At 35.3% G+C, this 17,042-nt stretch overlaps 1 protein-coding gene across 3 annotated transcripts in view; it reads right to left on the bottom strand.

The window, feature by feature from the left end:
- Window positions 1-17,042, bottom strand: part of TRHDE (thyrotropin releasing hormone degrading enzyme) — a 393,091-nt gene that overhangs the window by 185,179 nt on the left and 190,870 nt on the right. For all 3 annotated transcript variants that reach the window (XR_010148080.1, XM_016923853.4, XM_016923855.4), the window contains exons 4-5: window positions 11,421-11,575; window positions 8,169-8,282 (exon numbers count right to left, since the gene is read on the bottom strand). Coding sequence is in view for 2 of the 3 variants with exons in the window: in XM_016923853.4 (XP_016779342.1) it covers window positions 8,169-8,282; window positions 11,421-11,575 (269 nt within the window). In the remaining variant the exon portion in view is untranslated. The remainder of the gene's footprint in view (window positions 1-8,168; window positions 8,283-11,420; window positions 11,576-17,042) is intronic.

Below are 17,042 nucleotides of genomic sequence, written 5' to 3'. Positions count from 1 at the left end.
ATTTTTCTGGTGTTTTTTTTTTTTTTTATTCTATCACTTGAACTCACTACTTTCATTTCTGGCATCCTTGTCTAGGAATATCTTGAACAGTATTAAAGTAACCTTGATAAAAAGAAAAAAGAAAACTCCCATAAAGTGTTATGGACTGAGACAATCACTCCTTGCTTAGAAATGAGTTGTGTTCTAATGTCTTTTAAAACATATAGCTGTCTGGTTAAGGATGATTAATAATTAGAAAATTAATGAATTTTTCTTTGGTTGCCCTCTGAGTCCCCAGCTTTTAGTTTTGGCTATGTTCATGCTAGAGGCTTTGCAAGGCAAATTCATTTTACCTGGGGAAATGCTGAATAATAGCAGATGTTGAACATTCATATATTAAAAGAGAATAACGTTTTTACCAGGAGTGGTGAGAAGGAGAGATAAAATAGTGGTCTAATATGCTATGACCACTATTATATATTTGAGAATAATAATATCTAAGAAGACATTTTGTCATTTTGGTATAATTTTTGGCATTATCAATTTTTTGGTTTATCAAGTGGTGTCTGACAGTTTTTTAGCAAACTGGAATATTCTGCTTACAAACTGCTCTTACTTGAAAAGAGAATGAATAAGTTCATTTTCCCCTCGGTATTTCTAGATATGAGAAAGGATGGCCTTGCGTTATTGTTAGACTCCAGGTTTAGTAAGTGTTTTCTTCTTAGAAAGCATGTAATGCTGTAAAGTTACCAGTTGGTTTTGAAACTCCTACAAAAATGTAAAAGGACCTTGACACTATGCAAATCCCAACACAGTGCTCAGAAGAAATACTTTATTCCATAGGGAATACTCATTCATTTTAAATCTCTAGGTTTAAAGTATACAAGACCTGAAACCATCTTTCTGAGCTAAATGACTTTGCTTTAACAATCATCCTTTAAAAAATGCTCACCATCACTGGCCATCAGAGAAATGCAAATCAAAACCACAATGAGATACCATCTCACACCAGTTAGAATGGCAATCATTAAAAAGTCAGGAAACAACAGGTGCTGGAGAGGATGTGGAGAAATAGGAACACTTTTATACTGTTGGTGGGACTGTAAACTAGTTCAACCATTGTGGAAGTCAGTGTGGCGATTCCTCAGGGATCTAGAACTAGAAATACCATTTGACCCAGCCATCCCATTACTGGGTATATACCCAAAGGACTATAAATCATGCTACTATGAAGACACATGCACACGTATGTTTATTGCGGCACTATTCACAATAGCAAAGACTTGGAACCAACACAAATGTCCAACAATGACAGACTGGATTAAGAAAATGTGGCACATATACACCATGGAATACTATGCAGCCATAAAAAAGGATGAGTTCACGTCCTTTGTAGGGACATGGATGAAATTGGAAATCATCATTCTCAGTAAACTATCACAAGGACAAAAAACCAAACACCGCATATTCTCACTCATAGGTGGGAATTGAACAATGAGAACACATGGACACAGGAAGGGGAACATCACACTCTGGGGACTGTTGTGGGGTGGGGGGAGGAGGGAGGGATAGCATTAGGAGATATACCTAATGCTAAATGACGAGTTAATGGGTGCAGCACACCAGCATGGCACATGTATACGTATGTAACTAACCTGCACATTGTGCACATGTACCCTAAAACTTAAAGTATAATAATAATAAAATAAAAATTAAAAAAAAAAACCAAAAACATCATCCTTTAAAAACATGTATAATTTTTTTTAATCTTCAGCTTTATTTTAAATTTTAAAAATTCATATAGGAAAGGATGTGAGGTAATGTGACTAACACACCTTCCAGATACTTACCTGAGTAGATAGAAATATATGTTAATCTACAGTGAATATACATGAATACTAATGAATTATGCTTGTTTTATCTTCCTTTTCTAAAGATATCTTACTTAGTAAAAGCTGGTCTTCCATTTGAAGCAATGAAAGAAACAGATTTTCATTTCCTGAAACTTAACACATCTTTATAACATTGAGGCTCTTCAAAAGCTTCTATTTCCCAAGCAACTGTGAATCCAAAGTCTTGATTTTTATATAAGAACTACAAGTGCAAACAAAATGAAAACATGTATATATTATATATTCTTCAGTTGTAGTATTATACTCAAAAATGTATCTGTGCCACACAATTTCTACATCAGTTAATATACTTCAACAATTAACAAAGATTGTCCAGCCTTACTCATTCATCTTTCTAACAGATGTTCTTAACATGGCCAATGCCATGTTAACCAGTGCCACAACAAGACATTCTGAAATGCACAGAATTAGTCCTAAAATGAGAAAAAAATGTAAATATAGGTTGTTATTGCATTAGCCTCAGTGAAAGCTAGTTTAACCTGTTAGTGTAACAGGTAAAGCTCTCATTTTAACTGTTTTTTTTTTTTTTTTTTTTTGCTAAAAAAAATATTAATATCTATTCAGTCTCCACTGGTTAGATTCCAGTGTCAGGCCTGCTTAACTCTGACATTCTTTTTGAATTATCTGAATATATACACACTTAGAGTTCTAGTTTAATTCTCAATGCATGGGGCATATGCACATTAGGATTCCTCAAGCATATATTCAGTGTACAACTACAGCACAGGAGATATTTTGCTTTAATGGCATTAGCTGCTGCTCTCATTGCCGCTCTTATATCCTCCTTGTAGTTTCTTTGTCTTTGCTATAGGCCCATTATCCACCAATGCCAAAATCTTCTCTAACTGCCAATGCCAGGAGAAAAGCAAACCTTTCTCCCGTAACAGGGAGCTGCAGGTCCCCAGTTCCTCTTAAATGGAAAAACATGTTTCTATTCTTTAAAAAGACGTTTATATTTTCAGTAAGGAATAAAGTTTGCTTGCTGAGCAAATCGGCTATATTTCAGTTAGTCAATGATTTTCTCAACTTCTGTTGAGTAAAAATAAAATAGCCTTAAAAAGCAGGAGGGAACAGAGAAAGGAAAACGCAGTCAGAGAAGAGGTCCATTTCAAAGACTGGGATTCCATGAGACCCAAACAGGCATGCTTTCCACTTCCTTATGGTCTCTCAATGTAAATGTCACTTTTAAGCAACTGAACAGGATCAAAAAGACCAAAAGCCCTTGGGTCCAGCCCTAAGAAGCCTTTAAATTTCTCACATTCACTGGGTATCAGTCATTTGAGAATAAAATATCAATAAATTAAAACATTTGGATCACCTTCTAGTTTATTACTTCGGAGGAATTATTTTGCAGACTGAACTTCAGTTGCATTAATAATTATCTTTATGCCCAGGTATGTGTCCTTACAAAAATTAAGAGAAAATTTCCAGTCTGCTGACTTTATCAAAGTATAACTTATAATGTTTTTGGTGTGTGAGGCTCTTTACCTTCCCAATTTCTTTAATGAAAGAACATACACTCATGTTTAATGATTCTCATTATAGAAGCATTTTCTTGTAATGCTATATTCAGGAACGTGAAGGAGTCACCTAGAATATAGACCACACAAATTATAATGAAACCTATGCACTATGCACAGGGGATATGACTTGACCTGCATCGGCACCAGATCTTTAAAATAAGGAGTTCTCCATTGCAGTATTTTAATAAGCAACTTTTTGCTGTATTAAAATTTTAACATAAACTTTTTTCAAATTAAAATGATCAAGAGTTGTTGAAGAACAGTTACTGTGCTGTGTCAGTCCTTCCTTTTATCTCTTTTGAGGAAACACAATAAGATTTAATATGATTGCCGTCAATGGCATACTGTAACTTAATCCATCCAATAATGTTGTCACTAACAGCCAACTTTGATAAAATAACATCAAGCAAAAAGACTATTCATGCCATGAATCCTCTTTGAAATGTGTCTTCAGCCCTAAGCTGAGGAGGTCGTTTCTAATGATCTTGACACTTCTCTTTGATGAATGAAACATTATCTAAGGCTTATGTTCCTATGGAATAGTCCACATTGCCAGTATAGATAAGAATTTATTTGGTGAGACTCAATCTAGATACCAAGTTTATTTTGTACGTATAAATAATTGGTATAAGCCTAAGAAGCCAAAATGGATTACTAGGGTTGGAAATGTTAGCTTATCTATACAAAAAATCAATGTACTTTTCTAATAGAGCATTCATTTTCCCAGGCCCATGATGCCTACTTACATTTGTAGAGTGGTTCATACATTTCAAAGACCTCATAAGTTATTTTGTCTTCAAAAAAATTATGTGGACTTACTAAGTCAGTATAATTCTCCCATTTTCAAATGATAAGGATGAGTTAGAAAGGGGAAATGCCTTCCTTGAAATCTGAGCTTCTTATTTCCAATCTATACCCCGACTTGTACCATACTTCCTGTAAAACCCCATATCTATAAAATGGTAAAGTTGATTAGTTTGCTAGAGGACAAAATTATCACAAAATGCTTATTGTGATAATTTTATCATATGTAGTATTCCTTAATTCTATTATCAGAAACTGGCTCTGAAAACACACATACATACAACCTAAGATTTTACTCACAGTTAAGCGAAGTATACTGGCCTAAGTCAGAACAAGAACCTCCTTAACAACACTATGTAATTCTAGGCTTCTTTATTGCTAGTCCATGGAAGATAGATTGCCATAGTATCTCTCTAGCAGATAAAATTGTTTTTCAGTGTTTGAGCCTTGATGCCTAAAAAAACACTGTTTTTGAGATTAATGGCAAAAGAGGTCAACTTCCTGAATTTCTTTACTCCTGACATGAGCCTGACTTCTGGTTTTTCTATTACAGGCTCAGGTGTAGTGAACCTTAAGCCATGCACTTACAGGCAAGCTTTTACGCATATCACAATAGTATGAGTTACTGCTGACACAGCCGATACTCTGGTTCTTTTGAGTATTTCTTTCACTCTTTTGCTGATGCCATTATGAAAATTCGTGCTGGCACAGCCTTCAAGGCACTTAATATCCTCTCTTATTTATGTGGCTATCTTATTCTTAATTGTTTGCAAAGAAGGTATTAATTATATATGGAGGGGCAATTTGTTTATAGAGTTTCTACTTGTAGGTTTTCTGGATTTATATTGAGCTATCTCACAAACTAAAAAGCAAAAGCAATCAAATAGCAGAAAGCTTTTTAAATCTATATAACCTAAACACAAAAACATATCATGACCTGTAATCCCAGCACTTTGGCAGGCTGTCGCAGGTGGATGACCTAAGGTCAGGAGTTCGAGAGCAGCCTGGCCAATACAGTGAAACCTTGTCTCTGCAAAAAAATACAAAAATTAGCCCGGCGTGGTGGCTCACACCTGTAATCCCAGCTACTTGGGAGGCTGAGGCATGAGAAGCACTTGAACCTGTGAGGCAGAGATTGCAGTGAGCCAAGATCGTGCCACTGCATTCCAGCCTGGGCCACAAAGTGAGACTCTGTCTCAAAAAAACACAAAAACAAAAACAAAAACAACCCATCATAATAAGACTTGTTTCTTCTCACTATTAACTGTGTAATTAAATGTGATGGAGTTTATTATTTCATTTTTTACTTTAATAGGATGAGTTTTCTGTGACACCGTAATTGTTCCGTCGTTAGTTTTCATTTCTTAATTATTAAATATGGATTTAGAAGTAATCAAATCTTATATCTGACTCACCTCAAGGTTTTTATACTCCTAATGCATGGTCTGTATTTAATTAAGAACGAAGTCTCAGTTGTCTTATTTACACTCTGTGTTCATTTTCAATACCTCTAAAAAATATTTTCCAGAATTCCTATATTTACAATGTAACTGATAAAATGATGAAGAAATATGAAAAGTCATTCAAAGACAAAATTTGGAATGAGGATACTGAAACTGAAGATATATTACCATGCTAAAACAATCAAAATCTGTCACTTTTCACCCCATGTATAATTCTGTTGACTACTTTTAAATCTAAGATGCATTTTTCATAACGGTGAATAGAAAGAATTTTATCACAGGTATCTGAATGAGCTAAAAAAAGCAATACCTATGCATAACACATCACTTGTAATAAGGACATCTTTTAATATTGAAACATAATGAAATTATAAATCAGGAATAATCCACAGTATAATAAAAATTAAATGAGAAATTTAAACAAAGTTGGTGGAAAGTCATCAAAAACCAAAAGATACTTTTGGAAATGTTTCAGTTACCGTAAACATTTACATTTTAAAATTACATGTTTTTTAAAGAATACTTCCAATAATATAACGTTGTATTGCTGATTTTTCTTCAATGTCATTTAAAGGCATTGTTAATTAATTTGAATGCCAAAATAAAACACTTCAATTAAGATACTAAAATTATGTTATACATATATAAATGCCTAGGCACATAAATCAAATAAACTTATCTTGTAGATTTGTGCAAATGAGTCATGTTGCCTTCATAAAATATCAGTAAAATTGCATGAAAATAATTAAAACACATTGATATGGTATTACTATCTTCACATTTTTGTTAAAGTAATTTCATTACTTTTCTCAGCAGGAGTCGTTTAAATTTATGTTGGAGAAGTTATATGATGACTTACAGATGCTTTCATATTTTACGTTGGTTTACGTGTTCTTCAAATTATACTTGGAACAATAACAGACAAGTAGATAACTACCTATTACTACTTTAGAACATCAAAAGAGAGCAGTATAAAATATTTTTGGAAGCAACCGATCCACTGACAGATGAATGGATGAAGAAAATGTGGTGTATACATGCAAGAGAATACTATTCTGCCTTTAAAAAAGAAAGAAATTCTGCCATTTGTAACAACATGAGTGAACTTGGTACATCATACCAAGCGAGATAAAATAGACAAATACTACATAATTCCACTTCTATAAGAAATCTAAAATAGTCAAATTCACAGAAGCAGAGAATAAAATGGTGGTTGCCAGAGGCTTGGGGGAGGAGTAAACAAGGATGTATTAGGCAAAGTGTACAAAGCTTCAGTCATGCAAGATGAATAAGTCCTAGAGATCTACTATAGAGCATAATGTGTATATTCAATAATTCTGCATCACACACCTGAAAACTTCTTGAAGGGCAGATCTTATGTTGTGTTCTTATCACCAAATAACAATAAGTAAAGAAGATAGGAAGAAAATTTTGGAGGTGATGAATATGTTTATGGCATAGACTGTGGTGACCATTTGTTTTATGAATGTACACTTATCTCCAAACTCATCAAGTTGCATACATTAAATATGTACAGCATTTTGTATGTCAATCTTGCCTCAATAAAGTGCTTTAAAAGGATATATACATATATGTATGTGTATATATATGTACGTATATATATGTATGTGTGTGTGTATATATATATGTGTGTGTGTATATATATATAATCGCCTACGCTATGTCACAAATAAAAGTTGAGCTTTTGGAAGTTGATAAGTATTGGTACATTGCAATTTTTACTTAATTTAATAGTACCACTTAAAATAAATTTAAATATGAATTTCAGAACAACATATATATACCCCTGGTTCTATTTAATAATCACACTGTCACATATTGATCAGTGAAAGCTTATATAAAATGAAAAACTGATATAAAAAGACATATAGCAAAACTACACCCTCCCTCTACTTTTTCTTATAGGATGCCCTATAACAGCACAGCTTAAGGCACAAAAACCTTTGTTCAAGTTCTGACATTCCTAAAGTATAGGTATAATATGAATAACTTCATATATAAAATTAATGACCTCTTATTAAGTCATTTAATCCTAAAATACATATATCTACAACAATAATACATCGTATCTTTTAGGTATTTTTTGTGTTTTATCTCATGAATGAGATGTCAAGTCCTCATTTTTCTGTTTGATATATTCTGTATAAAAATATTATTAATTACTCTTGACTTCTTTATTTTAAAGGACAATTTGCCTTTACTATAAAATACTACAATTGAAAATATTTCTGTTTAGGTAAATTGTGGCATTTTGAAGCAAATGAATAGCAAATCAGATTATATAGTTCCTAATAAGTAAAAGATGACTCTTTAAGAATACTAACATTTCAATTTTTGGTTACACTTTATTGATACATTTTCATGCATCAGTTGGTATTTTTAGTCATCTCTAAGGATGGTATAAGCCTAATGTAACACTAGATCGGCCTTTTACTAAAAGTTTCAAATAATTCAAGTGCACTTACCATGTTCCAGCCAGGATAGAGGTAGTCTGTACCAACAAATTCAAAGTAGTGAGCAAACCCTTCCTTCAGCCACACGTCTTCCCACCACACAGGCGTCACAAGGTCACCAAACCACTGCAGTAACAAAATTAATGGTCATCGAATAAAATAAAATCTATCCCCAAACTATTTTATCTAAAATTACATGTATTAAACTATGATTATTATAACTGGAATTCATTCCCCAATTGATTTTGTGATCTTAAAATGTGTTGTGGCAAAACTGTATTGATTTATTTGAGTACTTGGGTGACACTAGTTTTTTTATACATGCTTTCAGAGAAGAACAAAAAAGAATAATCAATGAACACAAAAGAATATTTGACTTGGAGAAGAAAGGGCTCAGGAGAGAAAAACTGATGAGAGCTGTCTTCAAATATTTGAAGACCTATTATGTAGATTAGGAAAGGCTTGTTTCTTGTGACCCTACAAGGGACAAACCAGGACTAATGAATGGAAATTAGCATGGGTAAATGTCTGCTGAAAACGCAGAAAACCCCCTAACAGACTGAGATGGCCAAAGATGGGAAAATACTGCCTTGAAAGGTAGTGAGCAGTTCATCACAGGAGGTATGTAAGCATCACCCTCTAGTGGCAGAGGCTATTCAGAGAAGATATTTGCTGATTGATAAAACTAAGGGTTTTTGAGGTCCCTCACCCTTGACTCTCCATGATTCTATTATAATAAGGATTTAAAGCAAAAAAAATTCTCTAAGATGCCTTCATGAAAAATAATGTAATTTTAACAGGTGTTTTGATTAGATCATGATGTATTATTCTGAAACTTGCTTAGTTCAGGAAAACGTTAAAGGAATTCTTTTCTTATTAAAAAGCAAAAAATACATTATATGCCAGGAGCTAGCCTAAAGACGAGATTCAGTGAAGAAAAGTTAGATAATGTTCCTCCTCATGCAGCTGACATTTTATTGTAGAGGTAGGGGGGATGAGGGGAGGTAGACGATAAAAAAATAAATAAGCAAATGAACAACGCAATTTCAGATCCTAACAAACTGCTACAGGAATGAGGGAGGAACTGCTTTACATTGTAAAAGCAAAAACATTCTCTCTAAGCAAGTGACATTTGAGCTCAGACTTCCATGATAAGGGACAGCCAGCCATGAGAAATTCTTGGGAAGGAGAATTCCAGGGAGATGTAATTAACCCTTAATGTGAAGACTCTAAGTGGGAATGAGCTATTTAAGCAACAGAAGAAAGACCTGTGCGGCTGGAACATAGTGGACCAGGAGGAGGAAAGCGTGAAAGAGTCCAGAAAGGCAGACAAGTACCAGATCATGTACGGCTTTAGGAGCCACATTAACAAGCTTGGCTGACAGTTTCAATAGTAACAGTAAAGTATCTGTTCTTCAAGAGGATCTCTCATTGAAATACAAATAAAAACAGCTCTCAGTATGTTGAGGACCACAAAGTAAATGTTTAACTTTTAATAATTTTTTAAATAAAAAATGCATGTTTCTCCTTTAACTTGAAATCCTATCTTCAGAATTGTGACAACAAATAGGTGGGAAGGAAAGGTAACATAGAAATTAATTGGTTAATGACAACGGAAATTATTTTAAGTGTTTCTCCTAGCTTCTGGTTCATTATTCCATAGTAAGTGGCCTACAAATACTAAGCTATAACAAGAAAGTAACTTAGAATATGAAACAAATGAAATCCAGTTCTCCGAACAATTACACATTATCGGTGCGCTTTCACTTCAACAGAACTATATATCTAACTTGTCATTTATAGGAGCATTCAAAAAGGAAACTGCTTTTGTCTCAAATAATTACATGATATTCGGTGAAAACCATCCTCTTTAGTACAGACTAGGAGCCCCAGTCATCTCTGCAAAGGATCCCCCTTAAGCCTGAGATGAGGAACACACCTCAGAGATCTGGTCAACAAGGCAGATACAAACATCAAATATCTTACAGGTTCAGTGCAAAAAACTGACATTTAGGGGCCAGGCACGGTGGCTCATGCCTGTAATCCCAGCACTTTGGGGGTGGATCACCTGAGGTCAGGAAGTTCGAGACCAGCCTAGCCAAGACGGTGAAACCCCGTCTCTACTAAAAATATAAAAAATTAGCTGGGCATGGTGTGGGCACCTGTAGTCCCAGCTACTTGGGAAGCTGAGGCAGGAGAATCACTTGAACCTGGGAGGCGAAGACTGCAGTGAGCCAAGATTGCACCACTGCACTCCAGCCTGGGTGACAGAGTGAGACTCAGTCCCAAAAAAAAAAAAAAAAAAAAAAAAAAAATTGACATTTACATAAACGGTCGTCTGACCCGGATCACTTCATCATTAAGTCAGTATTCATTTATCAGCATTTAACTGTTTACCTTCTTTCACTGACGGCATTTTTCACATCACTCTTTCCTTAGTTTTTTCAGCTTCTAACAAGGTGTGGGTTTTATAATTTACTGAAATCACACTGTATCACAATGAGATATCTGGTGTTATAAGTTTAAAGCTCCATAAATACTGGTAACCAGGACAGGTATCACTTTCTATTGGCATGGACGTCTATTTTCAGTGATTTTTTTCCACTAAAATTAAGATTCACATAAGCACTGCGAAATCTAATACCTTCCATTCATTGTGAGAAAATGCATAAAATCAAAATGAAATTAATTTTATCTTAGCTTCACTACAAAGTTGGCAAATTTACATATGAATTTCTAAACATGCCAAGACAAAAAATATCAATCATTTGAGAACAAAGAGTCTATGGCTGAGTTAGTGAAAGACTTCCTAAGTGTCTATGTGGTGGGAAAAGGGGAATAACAAATTGATTTCAGTCAAAGCAAATTTTGACACATACACAAAACTCAGCTGCATCTTGCAGCGATGCAATAAATCATTGCCATCACTGCACTTACCATATATACACACTAATAATCACAAGAAAATAAAGCAAGGTTGATAACTGACCAGATAGGGGCTCCAAAGAGGCTGCTGGGTGGCAGTGCCATCTCACTCTTCAACTAAATGGAATGACAGTTACTTACTCAATATGATCAGTGTGTTTGTTTTTGTTTATTCTATGATTGGAGAAAAATGACATATCTTCCAGAAAGAACTACACAGTGCTCCATATAAAATTAAAACTTCTTTGGGAGGATAATAATTTAGCTCTTAATGTAGGTATTCAAAATCATTCTCAATAGCTTTCACATTATACTTACACCTGATTCTTTTTCTCATACCTGGTGACATATCTCATGAACAATGACCATGGTGACATCCAGCAAATAAGAAATAGATGAAACACTGGGATCCAGCAGTATTCTTTGTTCCACAAAAATACTTAGTCCCCAGTTCTCCATAGCAGCATACGGATGCTTAGGCACAGCTAAAAGATCTAGAAATAAAATAAAACAGTTCCAAAGGCTTTAACAAAGACACCAGATTCTGAATTTATATCCTAAAAAGTGTCCAGAAATCCTAATTATAAGGAATACTTGATTTTACTTAGTGATTTTTTTGGCAAATTAAACTACTTGCCATTTTTACATGACAGCAGAAATATAGGCTATCACTGCAAATGCTGGTCATATCCATTCATCACAGTTCATTTTCAAGCCCAGTGCTATAGGTAGCTGGAAGTATCAGTGCCATTATTGATGGGCCCGTCCTAATAAATTTCATAAGTCAAGGAAACCACATGCAGCAGGAACCTACAGAGGCAAAGGCGTTGTGCCTTCTAATGAAAATATATTTGACTCAATGCAGTAAATACTATATTCTTACATTTACCTCAATATTGTATAAGAGAAAACATTTTATATCTGTTTTAAAATGTGATGTTTTCTAATTGCTTAAATTCTAGTGTATTTTTTCAGTTATGTTAAAAGAAATATGTTACATGAAATATATCTTACAGGGAAAGCTCTGATAGTGGATATAATGGAAAAAAATATTATTGAGGGGACCCACAGGCTCTGGTCTGGCTCTGTCACCAACTGGCTATGCGACAACAGTAAATCACTTAATTTCTTAAGACCACAATTCCCTCACCTATGAAATAAGGTCATTAGCCTTAATTATCTCTAAAATGCCTTCCAGCTCCAAATATCTATGATTAGATGACTCTAAGATCTGTGCTTATTTTAAAAGGTCATAGAGGTGTTATCAACTTCTGGTTATGGTGACACAAAGAGTTCATGCTTTGATGTACTCCCTCTGCTCCAGAGACATAGTGATGATAAATCAAATATTAAAAGGGAAAACTAAAAAACATCTCCAGGCTTAAAAATAAACCTCTCCCTGGACCAGAAATGGTACAGAAATGCAAAGTGGTGATTGCATGTGAAGCCACAGGCCTGCTGGGCACTGGCTCCAGCAACAGGCAGTGGCGGCTGGGAATTGGCCCTGGCAGATCCTTCCAAAGCCAAAAGGACCTAAGCCACGCTGACTACTTAATGCCAGGGATTGAGGTAGGGCACACATGCTCATGAAAACAGGTTGAAAATAGCTAGCGCTCCTTGCTTCCTGGGAAAGTCAGTAAGTGGCAGGGTACAAATTTGAACCCAGCAGCCTGGTTCCAGCACCTGTGCTTTTAATCACAATGCCAAGCATAGTGTTTACAGTCTCTGACCCAGAAGTTCTACTTCTTGATATAACCCTGGGTTAACTCCCTACGATGCAACAGAAAATTGTACAAGAATGTTCGCTACGGTATTGTTTGTACAGGTGAAAAGAGAAAATTAAGTGCTTTTAAGCAAAGGACAAAGAAACTGAGAAATACGTATATAAAGGAATATTACACAGCAATCAAAACAATTGATCTCACCACTAGATTCTAACACTGCATACATCAACATGGACAATCTGAGAAAGACAATGTCGAGGAAATAAGTGAAGAGCAAAATGACCCTATAATAACATCTACTATTTAAAAACAAGTAGAATAACACCATGTGTTGTAGATGGTTACTTATACATGAACACGTGCATAGAGACAGTAATGGCAAGATGCACACACAAACACACACATACAGCAATGATAAACATTAAAGTCAGGATCATGATTGCTTCATGGAAGAATGGAGGGGAAAAGGATGGAAGACAGTCACACAGTGAATTAAATAGTGATGTTTTTAATAATAATATTTCACTGTTAGTGGTATGGGTACTGATTATAATATTACTGATTCTTTCCCATATGCTTTAAATATTTCAAACTAAGAGAAAGAATAAAATAGTCAACAGTCTTATAATAAGGTTGATTTTTCTTTATTCCTGACTTTAAAAAATATCTTCTCAGCATTGGTTGTGGGTATTTGTTGTTGTTTTTGTTTGTTTGAGATGGAGTCTCGCTCTGTCGCCCAGGCCAGAGTGCAGTGGTGCGATCTCGGCTCACCGCAATCTCCGCCTCCCGGGTTCAAGCGATTCTGTTGCCTCAGCCTCCCAAGTAGCTGGGATTACAGGCACGTGCCACCATGCCCAGCTAATTTTTGTATTTTTAGTAGAGATGGGGTTTCACCATATTGTCCAGGCTGGTCTTGAACTCCTGACCTCGTGATCCACCCACCTCGGCCTCCCAAAGTGCTAGGATTACAGGCCTGAGCCATCGCGCCTGGCTGGTTGTGGTCTTAAGTCTGAAATACATATTAAAATAAGTCAAATATGACCCCACCTTCCGCTACATTTTAGACTCAGCATAAGTGCATAACAGCTATAACACGAAAAAAGGGAAATATGAGCAAATAGTTGAAGAATTAAGAGTGCTAAGAGAGAGAAAAAACAAATCTGATTGGGGAGGTTTTCAAAGAGATGGTACTTAAGTTGGACTTCAAAAGGTAAATAGGGAATTGAACAATGAGAACACATGGACTCAGGAAGGGGAACATCGTATACCAGGGACTGTTGTGGGGTGGGGGGAGTGGGGAGGGATAGCATTAGGAGATATACCTAATGTTAAATGACAAGTTAATGTGTGCAGCACACCAACATGGCACATGTATACATATGTAACAAACCTGCACGTTGTGCACATGTACCCTAAAACTTAAAGTATAATAATAAAAAAAGGTAAATAGGATATCAACGGGCAGAAACAGGTAATCTATGCATTCATATATACAACAAATACTCATTGAGCATCTCCTTTGCTCAATATAGACACAGTTTTGCCTTGTTCTGCAAGCTCCTTGCTCTCTATCGTCATGGTGCTTACATGCATATGTGAGCGTGTGCAGGACGTCAATTAACAAGTAATAAATGAATGAGAAAATTAGTAAATGATAAAAACTACAAAGAAAATGTAACAGAGTAAGATAGTGATTGATTGATGGGGTGGGTGTGGTGTGGTCAAGGCAGCCCTCTCTAAGGTAGTCACATTTCATCTGAGATGTGAATAATGGTAGAGGCTAGCTTGTTTGAAATCAGAAGTGCATTCTAAGAGATGACAACAAATGCAAAGGCCCTAAGGTGAAAATGAGAGAAATATGCTTGACAAAGAAGGTTGATGTGGCTGAAATACATAAAGAGGAGGAACATAGATCAAAGAACTGGTATGAATTGTAAGTTCATAACCAATAGATATTCTTTTATATAAGATTTTACCTTAACACCTTGTCTAAATATGAACAAACCAGATAACAGGACCACAATGTGTCAACTTTGTCACCGGTAGATGGCAACAACAGTAGCAGGCCTGGTGTCATTTACTTGTAGCAACATGTGACTAATGAACAAGCCTTCTGACCCAAGCCTGTGACAAAGTAGAGGCAATTCCATAAGCTGTAGTCCTCCAGAAGCCAAGAGTAGTCGGTCGTCAAGGCTAAGCTAGCATATCAAGCCACACATTGGGATTTGGATTGGCTCAAATAGCACAGGAAGAAGACTCTATACATATGAACCAGGTGCAGTCTAGGAGTTTGGAATAAAGAGGAAGGTAGACTTGGGGGCAGTTGTCAGATAGCAAAAGCCTGACTAACAGCATAAGCAGATATGGTGTGGAAACAATTGGAGGCCGGTGATAAAGATATCAGGCACTGGTGACCTAAGCAGGCAGCTGGTTACATACTGGTATCGAAAGGTATGAGGTCACAAAAGTCAGGCCTGGGTAACAAGATTACAGATCAACCAAACAAGGACTCTTCAGCAAATGGAGCCAGAGCCAAATTAAAATCATTAAAGAACAGAGTAAAACAGATCAGTAGTAGAGGACAGCTTCTTATATACACACAGGTTTTATAATAAATATGAGGAACCATGATTATAAACGGCAGAGTAGGGAAAAAATAAAGAAAACATTGTATGCTACTAACCTTATAACCGTGTATTGAAGCAACTTAGATTTTGTTGAAACAACTATGGAGAAGTATTTTTAATTGTGGCTCTGTTCTATGTCTTCACAACTTAAGGAATCTTATATGATAGGTTTATAATTTAAGAGCACCTATATCAAGCATATATCTACACAAACATTTGTACACAAATATTCATAAAAGCCTATTTCCAGTAGCTAAAAACTAGGAACAACTCAAATGTCCATCAATAGGTGAATAAAGTATGGTATATCCATGCAACAAAATACTACTCAGCAATAAAAAGAAATGAACTATGGTTACAGTCCACAACATGGTTGAATCTCAAAACAGTTATATGGAGTAAAAAAAGAAGAAAGCTATATCTACTCTATGATTCATGCCATTTATGTAAAATTCCAGAAAATGCAAACTAATCTATAGAGTCAGAAAGCACATCAGAGGTTGCCTGGGGACAAAGATGGGAGGAGTTAGAAGATAGCGATGGGAAACTTTTGGGAGTGATGAATATGTTCATTATGGTGATAATTTCCTGTGTGTATACATGTGTTAAGGCACCAAATTGCATACTTTAAATATGGACAGCTTACTGTACATTACTGTACCTGAATGAAGCTAATAAAAAAAAAGCAAGCTCAGTAACAAAAATATTCTTTTGTTTATTTAAGGCAGATAACATTAATTCACAATGAATTAAATTATTTTAATTTTTGCAAAAGAAATTTGTTATGAGACTATACCCATTAAAATGTATACCCATAACTCCTTCATATGCCTTGAAAACAGAAGAAAATTCAAATGTTTCAGAATCTAATTTACTTGGAAATTCAAAGAAAATGCTTGATAAAATTATGCATAGTAGTCTGCTTCCAATTAAATAGTATAGTACAAAAAACTATAGACAGATATGAAATAATTCATATAATACTAGTGAATGTGATAACATAAATTAACAAAAATCTGACTTGCTCTACTTGTTTGCCTCCTACTCACCCTCAATGCACTATAATTTGCCTTCTATTCTTAACACTATCCTGAAACAGCTCTGAATAACTAAATTCACAACTCTCATGGACACTTCCCAGAATTCATCATTTTTTTGGCATTGCTGACAATTATCATATGGTAGGCTAGTGTCTATAATAACAGAATATCCATGTTTTTCCTCCACTTCTCAGATTAGCCCTTCTTCTTGTTTTGTTTTGCTTTGTTTTTCATTTTCTTGCCACTTTCTGACTTTTGAAAATCAAAGTTTCCAGGATTTACATCTGTGGCTTCTGTGTTGTTTTGTTTTACCAACTGCTATGGTTTAAATGTGTCCCCTCCAAAATTCATGTTGAAATGTAATCTCTGTGGGTCTCTTCTGCCATGTGAAGATACAACATTCATCCCCTCTGGAGAATGCAGCAACAAAGAGTCATCTTGAAAGCAGAGAGCAGACCCTACCAGACATCAAACCTGCCTGTGCCACATCTTGGACTTCTCAGCCTCCAGAATTATAAGAAATAAATTTCTATTATCTGTAAATTACCCAGTCTCAGGTATTTGGTTATA

This window comes from Pan troglodytes, chromosome 10 (assembly GCF_028858775.2).
Source record: "Pan troglodytes isolate AG18354 chromosome 10, NHGRI_mPanTro3-v2.0_pri, whole genome shotgun sequence".
Taxonomy (NCBI): Eukaryota; Metazoa; Chordata; class Mammalia; order Primates; family Hominidae; genus Pan; species Pan troglodytes.
The sequence above is the reverse complement of the archived record's forward strand: the minus strand, read 5'-3'. Positions and strand labels throughout refer to the sequence as shown.